Genomic DNA, 21,602 nt, shown 5'->3' on the forward strand with positions numbered 1-21,602 from the left:
TCTTTTGTCTGACACCAGCTAGTATTAAGTATTGAGTGTTTCAGTCACTGTGGGTCAGGAACTGTGCCAAGCACTTTGCCCAGGAAATTCCCTGGAATCCTCACGTCACTATGCGTCAGGTGTTAGTAACACTCACAGATGAGGCACTCGGGATTACAGTGATTAAGGTGTTTGCCCAAAGTCCCACATCTAATAAGACGTGCCCGAAGCTGGGGCCAAGCCCCTCACCAATATGCCCCAATGCTGCCTCTGGAAGGGCATGCAGATGCTCTGGGCAGACAAAGGGAATGCCCAGCACAGAGGTGTGGCTCAAACCAGCCTCCTCCCCACACTCACCTGAGGCTCTCAGCCCCAGGCTTTATTTCTCTGCCTCGCCCACCTCTGTCAGGGTGCTCACTTCCTGGGGTGCAGCCTTTGCTCTCCCACTGGACCTGAGCCCCATCCCTTTTTACTGAAGAGTGGCGCATGGCCGACGTCTGGTGTTTCCTCTCTGCGGTGAAATTCACGTTTCTCATACACCAAAGTCTGGGCTGAACTGGGTTTGCAATTTATTTTTTGGCACCTACAAGGTGCCTGGCCTGATGGGAACAAAAGTGCTTTCCAGTTCAAAGCAGTAGCTGACACGCTGGCTGGATTTGCTCACCCGAAGGACGGGGTCACGGCCCCTGTGCAGTGACCAGCGTTCACGCCGAACTGAGTAGACTCAATGGATCCTCCTAGGATAAGAGCCCGGCGGGAAAAGGATGAGGAAGAGAATACGCGATACCCTCTACCATCTGAGAGCGAGGGGAGGAAAGGTGAGGCTAGCCCGATTGCTGCGGAGACCCGGTCCTCGGCGCATTCACTCACTCACCTAGACCACAATCACTGAACGAACCAGGCTCTGCCTGCGCACCGGGGATGGAAGCCCCTCCAGACCGGTGCCGCTCGCACTCTAGCAAGAGGAATGGGGTGAGCAGCAAGCGTTGCGAGGGCTCTCCAGAGGTTAGAGGAGTCACTGGTGGTCTGGGAAGGCTTCCCGGAGGAGGAGCTGCTGAAGTCGCCGCTTGAAGGAGGAGGAGCTAGCTAGGGAGCAGAAGGGAAAGGTCTCTTCAAAAAGGGGACCGCCAGCCGGGGTAGAGGGGCCCCGCGGTGGGCAGAGATGACCCCTCAGGCCCTTTAAGGCGGAGCGCCGGGGCGCGAGCTGGCAGGGGCGGTGCGAGGGCCCCTCGCGGTCGCTGATTGGGCGGCGCGCTTGATCGGAGCCGCTCCGCGGGCGCCGATTGGTGAGCGAGGGCCGGGCGCCGCCGCCAGGTGATTCGGGGTGCTGGTTCCCGCGGCCACGTGGGGGGCGCCGCGAGGCGGGCGTCGGAGACGCGCAGGACGCGCGGGGGGTGCGGCGCGGAGCAGCGGCGACGGGACTCGAGACGCGGAGGCCGCGTTGAGTGAGTGCAGGGGAGCCGGGCAGGGGCTGGGGCTGGAGGGTCGGGGGGGGCGGGGGGCNCATCACCGCCACCTCTGCCGTCACCGCCGTCGTTCCTCCGCCAGCGTCCTGCCTCGCTCGCCCCTCGGTCGGTGCGCGGAGTTTCTCTGCCCCGGGCCGGGGACGGTCAGCCCCAAGCCCTGGCCTCAATCCGCAGGAAGCACATAAGAGCGGGAATGATGACCCGCGTCGGGCAGCGCTCTGTGCCTCCCCGGCGCTGGCCCCCTGCGTGCCTTCGGCCTCACTTAATCCCGAAAACAGCACTTTCCGCTCAATGTCGTCTGCTTGGAGCGCCATCCTCGACCACCCCATATGAAATAGCACCCCCCCAACACCCACACCTCATATCCTCCCCACCCTACTCTCTTTTTCTCCAGATCACTTAGGTCCCCTGAAAGGTTGGTATCTAGTACCCTCACCCCGACCCAGCTTGGGTGTTCCCCAAGGGCTGGGACTGTTTTCTACCTGGCCCGTAGCTGGCGGTTGAAATATTTTCAGAAGGAACAATTAAACAACCCAGAAGACAGCTGCTATTATTATCCCCAGTTTACAGTTGAGGAAATGGAGGCTGAGAGGTTAAGTGACTTGCCCACGGTCATACCAGCCTTGTGGACATCAAGATCTGTGACGTTGATCTTGACCTCTGGCCGCTTGGTCCAGTCCCCTCCCACCTGGAGGCCAAGGGCAGGTGAGGGTGGCAAAAGGAGTGTGTTGGTGGCAAAAAGAGAGAGGCTCTTCTGTGCAACTGAGCCAGAAGTGGTGGAGGTGCGGCAGGTGGCCAGACGGGCTCTGGCAGCCCCGGACCATCTGGGCAGAGAGGCTGTCAGAGGAGAAAGCAGCTAGTTTGGCTGCTCACGATCAGCCCCCAGCACCTGAGGTGCTCCGGGCAGCTGGATAGACTGGGACTCACCAAACCCCAACGTGGACCCCTTGCTTACTTGGGAGGGGGGTGTGAGGACACTGCCATGGCCCAGGGGAAGAGCCCACAGAGACCTGGATTTCCTTCCCCCCACCTCCCACTTCTGCTGTGTGACCTTTGACAAGTGGCTTCACCTCTCTGAACTGCCCTTTGCTAAGCCCAGACTCCAGGCTGAGCGGTCTCCCAGGAGGCTGTAAAGGTGGGCCCCGCCATGACTCAACTCAGCTATAGTGCGGTGCAGTAGAGGGCTTCTGCCTTGCCCCTCGGGGCAGCCATCTAGTGCCCTGTCTCTAACCAGGGCCCCCTGGAAAGCCCCAGGGGAGCAAGAGAAGATTCCCAGCCTTAGAAAGGTGTCCCCTTAGAAGGTGCTAGTCTAGCCAGTCTCCTGTGTAAAACCTTGGAAAAACAGTTGTGCTCCAGAGCGATAAGTGGGTGTTTGTGCCCAGAATGAGTAAGCAGGTCTGTTTCCCGGGGTTAGGGTGAGCCTGGGGCCCTCAGTGGTCTCTCGAAGCCCCCAGTCCAGGCTTGGGGCTGAAATGCACTGGGAGGGAGGTTTGGGAGGGAGGGAGAGGAAGAGACAAACTTCCAGTTTCCTGGGGCATGTGGGGGGGGGGGTGTCAGGAGATGGTAGGTGGTGGGGCCTACCCACCTGCACCGTCCGGACAGTGGAGTGGCCCCAGGCAAGCTGCCGCCCTGGGTCTGGAGGGAGGAGGCGGCTCGCAGCCCCGGCGCAGCTGTCTCGGCTTGTGTGGGAGCGAATGTGAGTGTGCCTGGGGACCCATGTGGCTCTTTGCTGCCTCACACCCTTCTCGTCTGAGGGGCTGTGTCAGCACAGGGAGGATGGGAAATGTGCTCCTTGTCTCCCCCTCCTCCCATCCCTCCTCCCATCCGTTGTCGTCTCACCTCCGTTCCCACTTCCACTGGCTGCCCTTCATCTCCTCTTCTCTCCCTTTTGCCCCATTTGGTTTTTGGCCTGTGCCTGCGGGTCCAGGGCATCCCAGCCCCTGATGTGATCGTGAAGGCAAACGGCGAGGTCACTGGAAGCCCCAACTTCATACCTGGACTGGCAGCCACTTGCTCTTGTGCCAGTTACGCATCTAATTTAGTGTGTTTCAACATAAAATGGGTGCTAGTTAATTGACGTGATGTCCGAAGAACAGTCAGGATCACAAAGCAGATGTGAGACCAGAAAAGCAGGAGGGACGAGGGCCCAGGAGGAGTAGGAACACAAAGGCATCGAGGGGACCGCGCAGCTTTTACTTCGGGCTCTTCTGGTGCCGGCCCCTCACAGAAAGTACGGCAGCGGGTTGCTCGCGGAACGTGCTGGAAGGCCGCTGCTGCCCCTACCCTCACTGAGCCTGGGGCTGAAGGTCTGAGCTGGAGGAGGTAGGGGCCCTTCCCGGACTCTAGCGCTGGGAGTGTCGATTTCTAAGCACCCGCCCGAAGGTGGGAAAAGTGTAAAGGGGACACACCCATTTCCGGCGGGCCTCCTGATGCCGCCTGCTTTCTCCTGGAGGAATCATTGCTCCCAGGCAGGCCTCTCCTTCTGCCTTGCTCTCCTAGCCTGGGAGGGCTTCCAGTCTTCCGGCGTCAGCAGGGCCCGGGGAGTGGTCAGACCTCGCTGTCTTCCTGAGCTCCCTCCCAAACAGCAGGCTTCAGGGTCCCCCATCCTCTGTACCTGTCGAGTGTCGCTCCACGCCCAGATGGCGTCATGCCGGGCGCCTGCTCCTCCATTCAGCGCTTCCCTCCTCACGTTATGCCAGGTTTGGGGAGGAGGAAACGGAGGCTCAGAGAGGTGGAGCAGCTTGCCCAGACTCACACAGCATCTGGACACACGTCTCTCTGATCCTAAGTGCAGTCTGGCGAGACAGAGCCAGGCGGGATGGAGGATGGAGGTGGGGGGTCTAAGTGGGCCCCAGCGAAAACTAAGAAAACTAAGGCAGCGAGTCACTGGGGACCCGGGCAGAGGCAGTCAGCCATTCTTTCTCAAGATGCCTGGACCTCACGCTCCCTGTGCTCCAGCGGTGGTGGTGAGCTCTCACGAGGGACGTGGGCACTCTCCGGGTCCTCGAGGACAGTCTAAGTAGGGGAGGGTTCCTTCTCTCCTCCACTCGTGGGTCTGGGAGAGGGGCCCCAGGAAAGACCAAGCCCTAGACTGGTTTGCGGGNCAGCCCGTGCCCGGCCTCGGCAGCTCCGGCCCTCCAGCTCATGGGTCACTCCCACAGGTGACAGAGCTCCTGGCTTGCAACTGCTGTGGCTCCCCACCGCCCACAGGGCACAGCCTAAATTCCCTTGGTGTGACATTCAAGGCTGATGCTGGCCCGGCTCTGGCCCACTCTTCTGATAAGGTCTTCCCATCCTGTGACTGCCCACTGTTCCGGAAGCTGTCTTACCCCTCCTCTCTTCTGGTGCCTTCCCAGTCTGTCCCCCTGCTCCTGGCACTACAGGCTGGTTACAGGACCCTCGAGCCTACTTCCACCCCGGGGCAGGCCCAGCCCAGCGCACAGAGGTGTCGGTGTTTGACCCAGGGTGTGGACTGCCTCACCCCTACCTTCAGCTCTTTCTCCCAAGCTCACTTCTCAGTGAGGCCTTCCTAGCTGCAGTCGGCCCCTAACCGGCATTTCATAGCCTTCTCTCTGCTTCATCATGGTCTAATGTGTGGCATATCTTTTTTTTTTTTTTAACTCTTTTAAAGTTTATTAGAGAGAACATGGGCACATTCATGAGTGGGTGAGGGACAGAAAGAGAGGGAGAGAGAGAGAATTCCATGCAGGCTCCATGAGGTCAGCGCAGAGCTCAACTTGGGGCTCAAACCCACAAACCATGAGATTATGACCTGGGCCCAAACCAAGAGGCAGATAGATGCTCAACCCACCGAGCCACTCAGCCGCCCCTAGCAAGTTCCTTTTCTTACTGATTGATTAGTTCACTTTCTTCCACACGAGAATGTGGGCTCCCCAAGGACAGGAGGGAGGCTGTCATGTTGTTCTGGGCTGTGTGTTCCCTGTGTCCCCAGTGCCCGGGACACTGCCTGGCACACAGCAAGCGCTCGGAAGGATTTGGGAGATGAAGGAGCTCACTGGCCTCTGAGGGGAGCAGTGTGGCTCCAGTACGTGGGAACCGTCCCTCTCCCCTGCCCTTTGCAGCCTCCTGTCCTGTGGAGCTCCAAGCTGGGGACCCTGGGGGCCATGCAGAGGGCCGGGGCAGGGGGCCGGAGAGCCTCTGACTGCGGCCCCGCCCCTCACCGGCCCAGGTGCATCACCAAGTTCGCCCAGGTGGGTGGGGCCGCCCCCGCGGTGGGGGGCACTGTGGTGGTGGTGACTGAGGGATGACAGATGCCTGGGGAGTGGGGAGGAGCCCTTCCTGTGTCTTCCCTCCCTTACCCGGGCTCCAGAATGTGTGCGCGCACAGGTGAGATGGGGCGTCAAAGTGGCTCGGGCAAAGCCACCTGCTGGGAAGCGGCAGAGCCTCCGAGGCCCGAGCACGGTGCTTCGGTGCTTGGTCACTGTCCACAGCTCCCCCCACAGGGCAGAGTGTGTCGGGGGAGGGGGGGATTTGGCGGATGGGATCAGGAGCCATGGACCTGCCTTGCCTCCCTCCCGTCCTCACCGCACCCCCAAGCAGTACGTGGGCTCCTTCTCCGTGGACGATCTGGACACCCAGGAGAGCGTGTGGCTGGTTCAACAGCAGCTGTGGGCACTGAAGGTAGGGCGCCGGGGAGGGCACGTCCCTTGCGGCCATCACAGCCACGGAATGGCCCCGAGACCGTCCAGTCCAGCCCCCTGGTCACGGACACGGAGCAAGTGAGGCCCAGGGAGGGACCACACCAAGGCCATTCTGAGAAGTGGACCCAGTGAGGGCCACACCCAGGCACCCATAGCTGTGTCCCTTATGCCAGGGGACCCCTTCCCTCCAGCAGTCGTGACCTGTGTCCCGTGGGTGGAAGCCATAGATGGGACCTGTGGGGAATGGTCATAACACGGCTCTGGCCCTGCTGGGGGTGTGGTGCGGCGGGAGCCATCCACACTCAGTCCCTTCGCAGCTGGGGCGGGGTTGGCTGACCGGATGTGGTGACTGGTACTGAGGCGGGGCGGGGTGGGGCCTGGGAGGTAATGCCTGCCCCGTCCAACTCTCTCCCGCCTAGGACTGTCCCCGACGCCGGGCCGTCATCCTGAAATTCAGCCTTCAGGGCCTCAAGATCTACAGCGGGGAGGGTGAGGTAGGAGCCCGTGTGGGTGCAGCTGAGGACTGGGCAGGACAAGGTGTCCTACTCCCTCAGAACGCACCGGGCCCTGCGCCACGCGGAGCCTCCCGCCGCCCCAGCCTGCTCTGGGCCTTTGAACATCTTCTCTCCCAGGGCCCTGCCCTCTGGCAAGCCCTCCAGGATGTCCGGGGATTCACTCCTGGCCGGAGCGTCAGGACCGTCAGCCCCAGCTTTTTGCAGGTCCCCGGGCCTCGCTGGAGACCCGCCCAGGGTTGGCCTGTGGGCCGTGGCCGGACTCAGGCTGGAGGCGGGGCAGGAGCCGCTCCTCCTGGTGCAAGCCAGCGTGTGTTGAACGCCAACCTCGTACCCCACGACCCCCAGGCCACTCTCCTAGGACTATGGTGCAGATTGTGTCCCAGACGTGTCCCAGCATCGCAGGAACCCCGGGGCCAGGTCCCGTGCCACGTGCAGGAGGTCTCACTGACCCTCCCCCACAGCCCCGTCAGAGAGGGGTACTGTCCCCCTTAACAGTTGTCTCAGGGGCTCAGAGGGCCGTCCTTACGTGCCCACGGCACACAGAGTGGGACAGAGCTGGGACCCAGACCTTGGTCAGCCGACTCCAAAGACCAGGCGTGGGAGCCGCAGGCGTGCAACCCCCTGGCCTGCTGCCACTGTCTTTCTCCGTGGCCCTGCAGGCCCTGAACTCTTCGCCCCTCAGTCCCAGTGACGATCCCAAGCAGCAGGTTGGCAGCGGAGAGCAAGGGGCCGAGCCCAGAGGCCATGTGAAGGACGAGGGTTCCCCTGTGAAGCAGGGTTTGGGCAGGCCTGGGAGGGGGGAGGAGCTCCTCCGCCGGGAGCGGGGTGGGCCCTAAGCTGGGCGAACAGGCTGGAGAGGAGGCCCCTGGGGCCGGCCGGCAGGTGCGTGGCGCCCAGGGCGGTGGGACTGATGGAGGCCACCCCCTGCCCCGCCCCACCCCAGGTGCTCCTGATGGCTCATGCTCTGAGGCGCATCCTCTACTCTACCTGGTGCCCAGCCGAATGCCAGTTTGCCTTCATGGCCCGAAACCCCCAGAGCCCAGCCAGCAAACTCTTCTGCCACCTCTTTGTGGGCAACCAGCCTGGAGAGGTATCGGGGGCCCGGGGCTGAGGCTGGGGTGGGGCGCGAGCTGCGCATCAGCACAGCCTCTGGGAACCAAGGCCTTGGAGGACGGAGCCACGCCGGCCTGGCCCCCTCCCAGCAGGCGCTCCTTGTCACACCTGCTCCTTCTGTGGCTCTGCCCGCTGGGGACTCCACAAAAGCAAGTCCATGGCCTCCGCTTTCCCGGGGCCTGGAAGTAGGGATCAGGACATGTGCTCAGAAAGTGGATACACACCCTTGCCAGGCCTTTGCTCACGCTGTTCTCTCTGCCCGGGATTCCCTTCTGCTCCTGGCAAATTCCAGCTTGCCCTTCAAGGCTAGTCCGTGTGTCCGTGAAGCCTACCCTGAGTCCTCTAGGCCACTCTTCCCTTCTGAGGTCTTGTGACATGAGCCACACTGTAGCAGTGGTCTGTCCCCGATGGTGGACAGTGGAATTCTGTGAGAGCAGAAGTGGGGCCAGGAGGTCGTGAACCACTCTAGTGCTCTGCCCCTTAGACTAGAGGGTGAGTGGATAGACCCTGGAGGTCAAAGCCAGTGTGACGACCATGAACAACACAGCCTTGGCTGCCAGGTGTTTGGCAAGCAGAGGCTGGGCTTGGGTCCATCCAGCAACCATTTGCCGCCACCCCTGTATCCCAAGCTGTGTGCTTGGCTGCTGGAATGACAGGTGGCTGAGACACTGCTCTTGATCTTCCGGAGCTCACGGCTCCAGTATGTTGGGGCTAGAAGACGCGTGTGGTGGGTAGAATGTACAGGCCCCAGAGCGGTGGGCCCACGCTGGGGGCCTTCTGTGCTCCATTTCACTAAAGGAGCACAGGGAAGTGGAGATGAGGACACTGAGGCACAGGGGTGCCAGGCTCTGCCCAGAGTCACACAGCAGCCCCTAAATGACAGAGTCAGGATTGGACCCCAGGTTGTGTGACTGGAGGGCCTGGGCCCTTCGCCACTGCTCTAAGAGGGCACTGACACAGCAGGTACGTAGGGGTAGGGGTGCTTTTAGCTTAGGTATTCCCAGCTCCAGGCACAATGTCTGGAACAAGGCAGGTGCCCAGTTTTTGTTAAATGAATAAAGGAAGCTGGTAGCGGGGGACTGCATGGTGGTGAAGTTTTGAGGGATAGGTAGGAGTTTTCCCAGGAAGAAGGCGGAAGAGGATCCCAAGTCAAGGGGCTGTTACATGCACTGATGGTGAGTGGCTTGATGCCTGACGGGTTCCCCAGGAAACGTGCCCCAAGTGAGCCAACTCCCTCCCCTTCCCTAGGTCCAGATCTTGCACCTGCTGCTCTGCCGCTCCTTCCAGCTCGCTTACCTCTTGCAGCACCCTGAGGAGCGGGCACAGCCTGAGCCCTGCCTGGCGTCGGCAGGGGACATGTCCCTGAAGCCACCGTCCAGCCCTGGGGGCCCCCCTGGCCTAGTACGGGAACCCTTCAGCCGTGATCAGCTTTCACAGAGTGTTCATGCCCTGGTCTCCCTCCGGCGGCTGCCCGCAGAGGCACCTGTGGGCAGTGGGGTATGCGGCAGCCCAGCCAGGGAGCGGGCAGTGGACAGGGTCCTGGGCGAGGGCTCGGGGGTCATAGGAGGGGAGTCCTGCATGTGAGTGGGAGGGGGCTTTGCCCGACCTGACCTGGCCAGGCCTGAGTCTCCCTGCCCATTGTGGGCCCCTCTTGGTGCCCTAGAAGGAGCTGCCAGAGTCAGAAGGCCGTGGGGGCACCCGCCATGCCCGCCTGGGGAATCCCTACTGCTCGCCCACGCTGGTGCGCAAGAAGGCCATTCGCAGCAAGGTGATCCGCTCCGGGGCTTACCGCGGCTGCACCTACGAGACTCAGCTGCAGCTGTCCGCCTGGGAGGCCTGTGAGTTGCAAAGAGCTCGCCTGCCCTAGGGTAGCAGGGGCGCGGGCCTGACCGTCAGTCAGAGAGGCTGGGCCTGAGTGTGGCTATGTGCATATCCACGTGGGTATGCTTGTGGGTCTGCAGGCCAGGGGGCTTGCATAGGTGGTTTGTACAGCTGTGGGTGTGCTTCAGCTGGTGAGTAGGCGTGAGGGGGGTGTGCCCTGTGCAGGTGTGTCTTTGCTGGGGGCGTCTTGGTGAGGAGACAAGCATGGGGGGTGGGGTCTGTAGTGGTGGGGTGACGGTCTGGGCTCGGCCCTCTCCCTCTGACCCCTGGGTGGTCTCCATAGTTCCTGCTGCGTGGGAAGCGTGGCCCCGGGGGCCCGGTGGTCCCTCGTGTCTGGTGGAGAGCGAGGGCAGTCTGACGGAGAACATCTGGGCCTTTGCTGGCATCTCCAGGTAGGAGGGGCCTGGCCTGGCCGGATGTCCAGTGGATTGTGGGCTCCCCCAGGGCCGTGACATGTGCACATTTCTGTAGATAGCAGAGCCATCCTGACCTTGGTGGCCTCAGGCCAGAGACTCTACTGGGCCTCAAATTTCTCAAATGTAAAGTGGGAATAATAATAGGACCTTCATCGCAGGTCTGTGGAGAGGATCAAATGGGGCAGCTCAGGTCGAGCTCTCAGCACCTGGCCTGTCACAGGGCAGCAGCTGCCTAACCATCAGCTCTTCAAAACTCTCCCGATTGGGCCTTGAAGCCGTCAGCAGTTAGGGACCCCCTTAGAAGCCTCTTAGGAAGGAAGTCTAAAAGCTTCCTTTGGTGGAGGGCCTACTCTGGGTCAGGCACATTTTCCAGTTACGCCATTGCCAAGGGGAGCGACCTGAGGCCAGGACTCCCGCCTTCAGCCTCTCCCTGCTGCTCTCCCAGGCCCAGTGCCCTGGCCCTGCTGCGGAGAGACGTGCTTGGGGCCTTCCTGCTGTGGCCCGAGCCGGGCGCCAGTGGCCAGTGGTGCCTGTCGGTGCGGACGCAGTGCGGTGTGGTGCCCCACCAGGTCTTCCGGAACCACGTGGGCCGCTACTGCGTGGAGGTGAGTGCTCAGCGGCCCGCTCCGCCGTGGCCCCGCCCCTGGCCCTCAGGCCCCTCCCTCCCTAGCCGTGAAGGGCCCGCCCTCCAGCCCCCTCATCTCATCACGGTCTCCCATTGGCAGTTCTCTCTGGCCACACCCCTTACTTAACGCTCCATCCTGCCCTGCTGGCCCGGCCCCCACTGGCCTGGCCCACTTGGCCCCACCTCTCTCTCCTGGCCCCGCCCTCAGGCCCCTCTCTCCGGAGTGGTCTTTTGGAGGAGACCTCCAGGAAAGTCTTGGGCCCAGGTGATGCCTCCCACTTCTGTAGGAATCCTGGCTTTTAAAATTGGCTTTCCCACACCCTACCCCTTTTTTTTTTTTTTTTAGCTGAGCTGGAAGCTGACTCAGAGAGGGCAGGGGCTGGTCTAAGTTCACCCAGCCTTGGGGATTCTAGGCCCGGAATCTTGACCTGACCACAGGTGTCCGGGAACTGGATGTGCCCCCTCATCACAAGCTGAACGGCTCAGTCCTGGCCAGGCTGGCAAGACAAAAAGAGAGGAGACGATGTCTGGCTCTGCCGTGAGCGGGACAGTGACCTCTCTGAGCTTGAATTTCCTCCCTTCTGGGGTGGGGCAGGATCCCCTGTGAAGGGGTGGTTGGCATCCAGAGCAGAGCCATAGGGAGAGGGAGCTGCAGCTTCAGCCCTTTCCTCCCTAGCACCTGTCCGCCGAGTTCGCCAGCCTGGAGGCCCTGGTGGAGCACCACGCTGGGCCGGGGCGAAGCTTCTTCTGCTCCCTCCACCTGGGCCGCCTGAACCCTGGCTACGAGGAGCAGGACCGGGGGTCCCAGGGCAGGCCCCCCCGCACACTGCGGCCCCTTGGCCATGCCAAGTCCGAGGCAGAGCTGCAGGGCCTGGGCTAGGAGGCCTGTGCCCCTCCCCACTGGCCCCCCCTCACCCTGGCTCCTGGGTCTCAGCGGGCCACCCTGCCCTCTGCCGCCTCGCTGGTCACCAGTTCCATCCAGTCACTCTGCCCCTTGGACCAGTCTTCCATCACGTCACTGCCTGTGGTGGGGGTGGGGAGCCCTGGCACTGGGGATTGCCCGTGGCTTCTCGCAGGGCAGGACGTGGCTGCCGAGACTGCAAGAGGGGCGGGTAGAGCTCCAGGCTTCCCTTAACTTGCTAGGTGACTTTGGATGCTTATCTCTAGGTTTCACTTTACTCCTAGGAGGGGAGCTCCCTGAGATGGACAGGAAGGTTTGTTCACACGGGACATGCCCCTCTCCTGAGGAGGCCGGGCCTTGGGGCCCCGACTGGGAGTCTCCCGAGCGCGCCTGATTGAGGTTGGCAGCCGTGTGAGGGAGAGGTGTCTGGGGAGGCAGGAGTGAGTCCTCACTGTGGGCAAAGACCCGGGGGCAAGCCACGCTGCCCATGAGAGAAACGGGACTTGGAGGAGCTAGTGGGCATGGCGGCTGGGCTGAGCTACACCCAGGCTGCCAGAGGGAGCATGCCCCGTTTCTCACATCATACGAGGTTGAGGGAATCTTTCCTTGAGTTCTGAGGACTGAGGGTTAAGAGGGCGTAGAAAGGCAAGACAGATGAAGAGCCTTGCCCCCCAGGCCCATGCGTAGCCGTCCCCACAAGGGACGTGAACCAGCACACAGGGCAAAGAATCTCTGTGTTGCTTAGAAAGGCTGGTTGGTCTCCACTCAGAACCACAGGGTTGTGATTCCTGACTTCTGGGGGGGGTTCCCCCATCTCACCCCTCCCTAACAACCTGAGAACGACAAAGACCCCCCCCATACACATACACATGCTGGCTCATTTCCTTTGTCCATTTGACTGGCAGGGGCCAGCAGTGAGCCCCAGGTGTACGGGGGTGACCGGGGCTCTATTCAACAACTCCTACAGGCCTGTCTGGGCCTGGGCAGTGCCTGGGAAGCCACCTGATTTGGGTCCACTTCCCATAACATGGCGTTGGCTGGCTCGGGTTGTCAGGGGCTACCTCACCAGCCTAAGCCCGCTGGGACTGGGTCACAGTAGAGCCATCCAAAGNAGCTTGACAGACAGACATGAATACCGAATTATTTAGGGAGCAAGTTCACTTCGGCTGAATTTCTCTATTCGTGAGGCAGAGGCTTAGTCACGAATGTGGGGGCTGCCATCTCCCCCATCCGGGAGTGGGATGTGACTGTTCAGTGCCTTGAAAATGACAGATTTCTGACTCCTGGAAGGGAGAGGGCGGCCCTGACGGAAGAGGGAAACAGGAGGACCCTCAGAAAGTCAGGCCTGGTGTTCCCAGCTTACAGCCTCCTGCCCCGGACACGGTCTTGTCAAAAGGGAGAAAAGGGATGGGAGGAAGCTGTCCTTTGGGGGTTCTTTTCCCTGGTACCACAGCACCGATTTCATATGGAATGTGAGTGGGACTCGTTATACGGCCATTTCCACCAGAACCCACGGTCCTTGGTCTCTAGCGGGAGGCGTGGTCTCCCATTTCGCTGTTAAGGAAAGGGATTTGCTGAGATGGTGTTCAGGCTTGCAGCACCAGAGACACCTGTTGAAGAAGACCTGGTGACTGGCCCAGGCTTAGGCCAGAGCCTCGCTCTACGAGAGATGGGTTTGGTTGCACAAATCATCCATGTGGACAAGGTGTCAGGAATGTTCTCAAAGCACTTTAACATCTTCACACAGCATTCATCACGTGGTATAAACAGAGCAAGTTTCTTGACCCATGTGTGCAGACGCTTCAGTGTCTTGATCATAAATCAGCTGTCTCTTTGCTCCAACCAGCACCACCTGGGTAGCCAGCTCTCCTTACCGTGTGCACTTGAAACAAATAAAATGCATTTCTTCGGATTGTCTGGTACAAACTTTTCCTTTGAAAGGCAAGGTCTTTGTCCAGTTTGCCTGTCTTCGTTTGCCAACCATACCTTCAGCTGGTGCTGAATGGTGAACCAGAGATCCCGTCCTGGGGAGTCTGGGGGCTCAGCACGTCCTGAAGGAATAGGGCAGGTGGGATTTATTCAAATCATGTCACCAGTTAAAACCTTCAGTGGGTATTTCCCACAGGAAAATGACAGCTGCTATTCTGGCTCCGGGGACGTGTACTGAAGGGGGGTGGGGGGGAGGAGGGAAGGATATGGTCCTGGCAACTGGCAACCTCTTCAGCCAAAAGACTCTGTCTCTCAAAAATGGTTTGGTTTTGTGTGTGTGTATGTTTTTAATATTTTTTAAATGTTAATTTGTGAGAGAGTGCAAAATAGGTTAGGGGCAGAGAAAGAGGGAGACACAAAACCCAAAGCAGGCTCCGGGCTCTGAGCTGTCAGCATAGAGCCCAACGCCCAGGCTCGAACTCATCAACCCCGAGATCATGGCCTGAGCCGAAGTCCCATGCTCAGCGGACTGAGCCACCCAGGCGCCCCGTTTTTGCGTTTTTAACCTGGGTCGTAGAAAAACTAGGGAAGCATTAGAAGGAAGCTTTGCTCTGTCGGAGGCCGTAACGGGCTCTGGGTGGCCGGCCCTCTCCTGAGTCAGTAGAGGGATGTGGATTAAAAGGCCGCAAGGTCCTTGTCCCCCTTCTTAGTGGACCCCTAGCCCGCGAATGAGGCCCCGCCTCCTGTATTTCTCCGGAGGCGGAGTCAAGCCTGGCCTCCTTGGCCTAGCTGGGCAACTTCGGGCCAGTTGCTTAACCTCTCTGAATCGGGCGGTGGGGAGCAGAGAAGAGAGCGGACGTGAAGCTCTGGTAAGGTGGGGGCAGACGCTCCAGCAAAGCGGGCCGCCCGGACCCGCCCCCAGCTAGGAGACGCTCCTGCAGCGGGGCGCGGAGAACGCTCGGGCTCGCCGGGAGCCCGCGGCTGTGACGCCACGGTGTTGCCCGGCAACCGCGANCCCGCCGCGGCGCCATGGCCTCCGAGTCGGTGAAGGTGGTGGTGCGCTGCCGCCCCATGAATCAGCGGGAGCGGGAGCTGAACTGCCAGCCCGTGGTGACGGTGGACTCCGCGCGCGGCCAGTGCTTCATCCAGAACCCGGGCGCCGCCGACGAGCCCCCCAAGCAGTTCACCTTCGACGGCGCCTACCACATGGACCACTTCACCGAGCAGATCTACAACGAGATCGCCTACCCGCTGGTGGAGGTGAGGGCGCCCGGGAGGCCGCCTCCGAGGACCGGCGGGCAGAGCTGGGGGCCACCCCAGGGGGCCTGAGCGGGACCCCCGTCCGGAGCAGCGTGGGCGGACACCGCTGGGTTGGGCTGAAGTCTTTTGTGTAGGCAGGACACGGCTGGGAGCCACCGCCAGCGCCCACGTCCGGGTCTCCACCGTCCGCAGCGCCAAAGCTGGTCCTCACGTCCACCCCGCCCAGGCCCCGGCCCTCAAGAACTCCAGCCCCCAAGACCCTCTACCCCCAGCCCTCCACCATCCTCTGAGGGCTTCTCTAAGCGCTCTAGCCGCTGCCCCCAGCCGCCGCCGCCGCCGCCGCCGCCTCCCAGGCCATGGCCTCTGCTTCCTCCCCTCGGGGTTCACAGTCCCCTGTCTTCCTCCCTGGGTCAGGTCAAGCCTGCGGGGGTGCGGGTGGGGATGGGGATGGGGAAAGACCTCTGCTTCCCCCCTTCTGCCTTAGTCTTGGAGGAATGGAACCCCTTTACCTTTGGTCTAACCTGCCATCTTCTCCAACACACTTTGTCACCCTTAAAAGGGCTTTTGCTTTCCAGAGCCCTCACACGAGGTGGCTCGTGCATTTGGGAAATGGGGAGACTGAGGCCCAGAGGAGGGAAACCTCGCCAGGCTCCCACCGTGGGTTTCTAGCAGAGGTGTGGCGGCAGCTCTGCCCCCGCCTTCCGGACGAGGGCTCTTCCTCGCTACCAGCACCTCCCCACCTGTTCACTGCTCAGCGGGTCACTAGTTAAGTGAGATGTCACAGATCGTCCCACAAAAAAAGGAAAAGTTTGGGAAATGCCGCGCACAGTCCCCCTCTTAGTGAAGCTGCACAAGCGCGTTACGGCCCCTGAGGCTCTGGGGAGTCTTGCAGCAAAGAAACTGGCTTGACTTACTGAACCCAGCGTTTCCAATACGCATTTTATGACCCTTTTTTGTTTCCACTGGCACGGCAGTCAGCACCCTCCAGGGCACCTCCAGGCGGCCCTGCCTCTTCTGCGAAGGCTCAGTCTAAGCCCTTGACAAGGACCAAGTGTTCTGAAGCCCAGAACTCCCCAGTGGCCAGGGCCGGATGGAGGCGATTCCCCCGGGGGACTGAGGGCAGCTCCGGCCAGGTTGTGGTCCCAGACTCTGGGGATGGCCTGGTTGCCCTGCCGTCCTGCACTCCCAGCCCAGAAGGGAGCTGAGGGGTTGTCTGGTCCGCCCCACCTCCCCATTGGGTCCCTGGATGACCACCCAGTGGCAGGAGCTCACTCTTCCCAAAGCAGCCCCCTTCCCCCTTCGCTGCTTGGCTCCTAGAGGACCACCTTCAGCCACCTGCCCTGGCTCTGTCCCTGAGGCCACACCACCACCCCCGTTCCCTTGTCCAGGATTGGCCCCGCAGAGATCTGAGGATTCCCAGATTGAGTCCTCCTTGGCCTTGCTCATGGGTCCCTGCCTCATCTTGGAAGTCATCCCCTGGGGAAGCCCCCCTTGTCAGGGTCCCCAGGAAGCCCCAGCCTGGAGTGGGGGACACTAAGGACACAGTGGCTCGATCAGATCTCTCCTGTCGCTCTCCCTGTCGTCCTGAGTTCCACCAGGACTTGGGATTCTCTTCCAGAACCTGCCTGTGGACATCACACAGAGCTTCAGACCCAGCACCACATACATTCTTTTTCATTCAATCATCCAGTCAGCTGGCAGACAACATCTCCAGGCCAGGCCCATCCTTCGCTTGCTCGGGGAGCGCGGCCCTAAAGAAGACCTGGCTCTGCCCTCAGTGAGGCCACGGTCAGGGGGAGGAGCAGCTAAGCTAATAGCTACCGTCCAAGGAGATGAGTGGGAGGAGAAGCCTGGAGGATTTGGGCAACATAGAGAACCTGGGCTGAGAGGGCATAGGAAAGGAGGGGAAAGCTGGGAGGGATCCCTGGAAGTGGTGAGATTTAAATTGAGACCTTGAAGGATGAGAAGAGTAGGTCAGGCAAGGGCCTTCCAGGTGGAGCCCAGCATTTGATTTTCACAAGATTCTGGATGCGTGGAGAGCTGGCGTCCTCATTCCTGGTGAGGAAACCGAGGCTGAGAGTATCACAGAATGAGGGTGGGTTTTTTATTAGTTTATTTCTTTATTTTGAGAGAGAGAGAGAGTACAGGGGATAGGCAGAGAGAGAGAGAGGGAGAGAGAGAATCCCAAACAGGTTCCGCCCTGTCAACTCAGAGCCTAACTCAGGGCTTGAGATCTGTGAGATCTCACAAACTGCGATCGTGACCTGAGCCCAGATCAGGAGTGGGACGCTTAACATTCTGGGCCACCCAGGTGCCCCGTGGGGCGGTTTTGATACCAGGCACAGTACCTGGTCCCCGTGCTCCCTTTTGCTGCCTCCCATTAAATGAGCAGCATGCACAGCAGAGGCAAAGCACAGCTCAGGTGGCTCTGAGCCGGGAGCACCGCACCACTAGGGGCTGTGTGCTGGTGCCCCGGGGGTCAGGGCCAGATCCAGGGCTCCTGCCGCCCCTCCCCCGTCCCTGCCCCCGGCCCTCCTGCCCAGGCCCTCGCCTCTGTGTCCTGTTGCACAACCTTCCTGCCCTTTTCTTTCCTGCGTCTCCAGCCCTTAAATCCAGTCCCTATTCCTGATCTTCTCTGGGCCTCTTTGGCCCCCTTGGGCGCTGTCCACCCCAGACCCACCCTTCTGCCCCCTTAGCACATTCTCGCCGGATCTGCTCCCCTCCACACCTGCCTGCTGCCTGGTCTCTGGGCTCTTTCCCAGCCAGAGGCTTTGCCATCCGCCCCTTCCTCCCACTTCACACCCGTGGCCTTTGAGTCACCTCTGATGAGCCGCCCTTCCCCCCACCCCACCCCCACCCCCGCAGCCCAGGCACCTGGGCTTCNTCGGCCAGATGTCAGTATAGTAGAAGCCAAAGGATTCGGTCACTCGGTGGGACATTCAGCTGGGTGCTTGGGAAGGGGGCAGAAGGGGAACAGGAGGCGACTTAGGACAGATGTTTTTTTATTTCAGTTGCAATAGTTCTATGTTTAATGTGACGTAGGAAAAATACTTAGCACATCCAACCTGTAATGCAGTTTCGTGGGAATTCTTGCTGAGGGTATGAGCAGGTGAAAAAGAGAGTTAGTTAGCAGTTGGTTTCCTGAGAGTCGGCCTGTAAGGAATAGAACAGGGTGGGGGCGCCTGGGTGGCTCAGTTGCTTAAGCGTTTGACTTCGGCTGAGGTCATGATCTCACAGTTCGTGGGTTCGAGCCCCACATCGGGCTCTGTGCTAACAGCTCAGAGCCTGGAGCCTGCTTCAGATTCTGTGTCTCCCTCTCTCTCTGACCCTGCCCTGCTCATGCTCTCTCTCTCTCAGAAATAAAAAACATTAAAAAAAATTTTTTTAAAGGAATAAAACAGGGTGACATGCAAAACCCTGGGTAGAAGGACAGAGCAGCCAACATTTGGGACCATTTCGCCGTGCAAGCCCGTCCCTTGTGGATCTGGAGGTATCCCTTGATGGGTGAAACCTTTTTGAAATTTTATGTTTTGCCTTAAAAATGCATGTTAAAATGGTTTTTTTTTAACTTAAAAAAATTTTATTTATTTTTGAAAGAAAGAGAGAGACAGAGTGCAAACCAGGGAGGGGCAGAGAGAGAGGGAGACACAGAATCCCAAACAGGCTCCAGGCTCTGAGCTGTGAGCACAGAGCCTGACATGGGGCTCGAACCTGAGGACAATGAGATCATGACTTGAGCCGAAGTCTGACACTTAGCCAACTGAGCCACCCAGATGCCCCCAAAATTGTTTTCTACTTCACTCCAGAACTGTACTGTTCTGTCGAATTTTCTGCAATGGTGGAAATATTCTGTATCTAGGCTGTCCAAGTAGGTACCACTGGCCATATGTGGCAAAAGCACTTGAAATGACGCTAGTGCTACTGAGGAATGGAATTTTGTTTAAAGTCAAGTTAAATTGAAATAACTCATGTGGCGAGGGGCCCCCACATTGGACAGCACTCTAGAGCAGCGATATCCAATACACGGATAATGTGAGCCACATACATAATTTAAATTTTCCAGTAGCCACATTTAAAGTAAAAGAAGATGCGCCTCGTAGTTCAGTCGGTTGAGGATCTGACTCTTGATATTGGTTCACGTCATGGTCCCAGAGTCGTGGGATCGAGACCCACGGCAGGCTCCGCGCTGGGCATGGAGCCTGCTTGGGATTCTCTCTCCCAGTCGCTCTGCCCCTCCTCTGCTCAAGCTTGTGCGCTTGCTCACTCTCTCTCTCAAAATAAAAAAATAAAAATAAAAAGTGAAAAGAAAGTAATGAAATTAGTTTTAATAATAGATTTTTATTTAACCTAGAATATCCAGGGCATGATTTCAAGGAAACATACTGATACATGTTGTCATTGTGCGACATCAGTGAGAAACAGTTTACATTCTTCCTTCCCGCTAAGTCTTTGAAATCAGACTTTGAAACCAGACGAGTGTCTTAGAGTGTCTTACATTGTAACATGTTGCAGACGCTAAAGTATCAACAGTTCAAATGAAATGGGACAAAAGATAAAGTTCTGTGTAATGGGGAAATATTTTATACTGCGTCAGTTAAAGGTAAATTAACTAAAATAAAATAAATTCAGTTCCTTGGTCGCACCGGGCCCGTTGCTAGTGTGGCTGGTGGCTACTCTACCGGACAGCGAAATGATAGATGTTTTTGTATAGAATATTTTCCCTGGGTTTGGGGGACACTGATGCTCTGGGCCCTGCACCATGGTGACCCTGCATGTGTCCCCAGTGGTGGCTCCTGGCCGGGTGATGGCTCTGCCACCGCCTCTCCCCCACCGCAAGGGGCCGGGCCCTGTGTGCAGAAGCTGTGAGTCGTGACTTCCGGGCTCCTTCCCCAGCAGTCCCCCGGGATCCCGAGCCCCACGTTGGCCCACAAGATGGGTCCTTGCGGTGTCACTGGGCCCAGATGCCAGGCCGGATGCCCGTTCTCGTTCTGCCCCATGCTGAGTTCTAGAATCGGTGCCCTCGTGAGCTCCGTGAGGGCAGGGACTGGGGTTCCGCCTCGTTCACTGCTGTGTCCGCAGCCGGAGCGCCTGCGGATTGAGTAGATTGAGCAGATGAGTGAAAACGTTTCAGGGTTGCCACCGCTTTGCTTCCTTTCTCCCCTCCCCCTCGCCCAGCTCCACCTGCTCTCAGCCTCTGACCTCCCTGCGCCCCCTCAGCCTGGAATGCCTTCCCCTTCCTGTCACCTGTCAGCTCCCCGCCACCCCCCCCTTCCACCCTCCGCAGGAAGGTTCCCCACCTCGCACTCCCTCTCCTTTCCTGCTGCCCGGACCTCCGCCAGCACACACCCCTCCCCCTCCCCCTCCCCGGGCCTGGTGTGAGGGTCGCTTGCACAGGTCCGGCTCCACCACGTTTCAGGCAGACATTTAGCCAGCGCCCCTGTATGCCAGCCTTCCGTGTTCCGGTGCAGGGAGTAGTTCGCATGTAAACCTCACCACAGGCTTAGAAGGAGGTGCTGTTCTGATCCTGAGGGGGAAACTGAGGCTCAGTGTACCTGGGTAAGACTGGGTCCCCGGGCACACAGTCAGGAAAAAGGTGAGGCTGGATTTGAGCCCCTGAGAGAGAGGCCAGGCTCCACCGCACAAGCCCTTAATGCCACACAGGGGCAGTCTTCCCCACCAGGAGCTGATTGAGGACAGAGCCGTGACTTATCTCTGTACCGCATGGCCAGCCCGGGGCCATCGTAGGAGGGGCCCTCAGTCTGCCATTTAGGAGGCGGCTGAGTCCAGCGGGGCTAAGCGGCTGAGCCCCGGGGTCTGGTCCTCCCACGTAGGGTGTCACCGAGGGCTACAATGGCACCATCTTCGCCTATGGCCAGACGGGCAGCGGGAAGTCCTTCACCATGCAGGGCCTGCCAGACCCGTCCTCCCAGAGAGGCATCATCCCCAGGGCCTTCGAGCACGTTTTTGAGAGCGTCCAGGTATGGGCCCCCTGGAGGGCAGGGGAGGGCTGGGGGCTCTCCTCCCTTTGATGTCGCCTCTCCTGCCATGATGTCCTTTCCGTGACATCCTGGCTGCAGAAGGCTTCGGGTGCTGGGGCAGGTCTGGCAGCAGGCACTCAAGTGTCTTTGCTCCCCGTCCACCGCCTGCAGTGTGCAGAGAATACCAAGTTCCTGGTCCGGGCCTCCTACCTGGAGATCTACAATGAAGATGTCCGTGACCTGCTGGGGGCTGACAGCAAGCAGAAGCTGGAGGTGGGTGTGCAGGTGCGGCGTGGGCAGGTCGGGGCTGGTGGAGGGGGGCTGGCACCAGGCCGTGCTCCCCCAGAAATACGTGGAAGGTGTCCCGAGGGCACAGGAGCCACTTTGGACTAGAGCAGGGACTTTAGAACTTGAATTTTGGAGGCATCTCCGAGTCCATGTTGTAGGTGNACTGTGAAAATCTCTAAGGGCTCTTCAAGCTAAAAAAAAACCAAAAACAAAAAACGGTAACGATCTTCATTTATTGAGCACTGTTCCCTGCCTGCTTTAGGCACTTGATCTTTTTTTTTTTAATGTTTTATTTATTTCTAGGCGAGAGAGAGAGAGAGAGAGAGAGAGAGAGACAGCGTGAGCAGGGGAGGGTCAGAGAGAGAGGGAGTCACAGACTCTGAAACAGGCTCCAGGCTCTGAGCTGGCAGTCAGCACAGAGCCCGACGCAGGGCTCGAACCCACGAACCGCGAGATCATGACCTAAGTGAAAGTCGGACGCTTAACCGACTAAGCCACCCAGGTGCCCCTTTAGGCACTTGATCTTAAGTCACGGTCATCTTGTCAGGTAGCTGTTATTATCCACAATCTGTTATTATCCAGGGTGGGAG

At 59.5% G+C, this 21,602-nt stretch overlaps 2 protein-coding genes and 1 long non-coding RNA gene across 3 annotated transcripts in view; 2 read left to right on the forward strand and 1 right to left on the reverse strand.

Annotated features, from left to right (window-relative positions):
* Positions 1 to 526: 526 nt before the first annotated feature.
* LOC144241064 (uncharacterized) lies at positions 527 to 1,153 on the reverse strand. The gene is made up of 2 exons (XR_013337960.1): positions 854 to 1,153; positions 527 to 716 (listed from the first exon to the last, which is right to left on the reverse strand). It is a non-coding gene; the product is annotated as an uncharacterized LOC144241064 (long non-coding RNA).
* A 242-nt stretch (positions 1,154 to 1,395) lies between these two features.
* On the forward strand, positions 1,396 to 12,662 carry SH2D5 (SH2 domain containing 5). The gene is made up of 10 exons (XM_077775697.1): positions 1,396 to 1,424; positions 5,528 to 5,656; positions 6,003 to 6,086; positions 6,526 to 6,600; positions 7,565 to 7,711; positions 8,983 to 9,231; positions 9,398 to 9,572; positions 9,899 to 10,007; positions 10,477 to 10,636; positions 11,333 to 12,662. Exons 2-10 carry the CDS (start codon positions 5,570 to 5,572, stop codon positions 11,534 to 11,536), a joined length of 1,290 nt encoding a protein of 429 aa, XP_077631823.1. The 5' UTR covers positions 1,396 to 1,424; positions 5,528 to 5,569; the 3' UTR covers positions 11,537 to 12,662.
* Positions 12,663 to 14,512: 1,850 nt separating this feature from the next.
* The window catches only part of KIF17 (kinesin family member 17), a 39,664-nt gene continuing 32,574 nt past the window's right edge, over positions 14,513 to 21,602 (forward strand). The window contains exons 1-3 of the mRNA XM_077775820.1: positions 14,513 to 14,746; positions 20,578 to 20,724; positions 20,896 to 20,997. Of these exons, the coding sequence (XP_077631946.1) occupies positions 14,516 to 14,746; positions 20,578 to 20,724; positions 20,896 to 20,997 (480 nt within the window). The 5' untranslated portion in view covers positions 14,513 to 14,515. The remainder of the gene's footprint in view (positions 14,747 to 20,577; positions 20,725 to 20,895; positions 20,998 to 21,602) is intronic.

Source organism: Crocuta crocuta, unplaced genomic scaffold (genome assembly GCF_008692635.1).
Source record: "Crocuta crocuta isolate KB4526 unplaced genomic scaffold, BGI_CrCroc_1.0 scaffold127, whole genome shotgun sequence".
Lineage (NCBI taxonomy): Eukaryota > Metazoa > Chordata > Mammalia > Carnivora > Hyaenidae > Crocuta > Crocuta crocuta.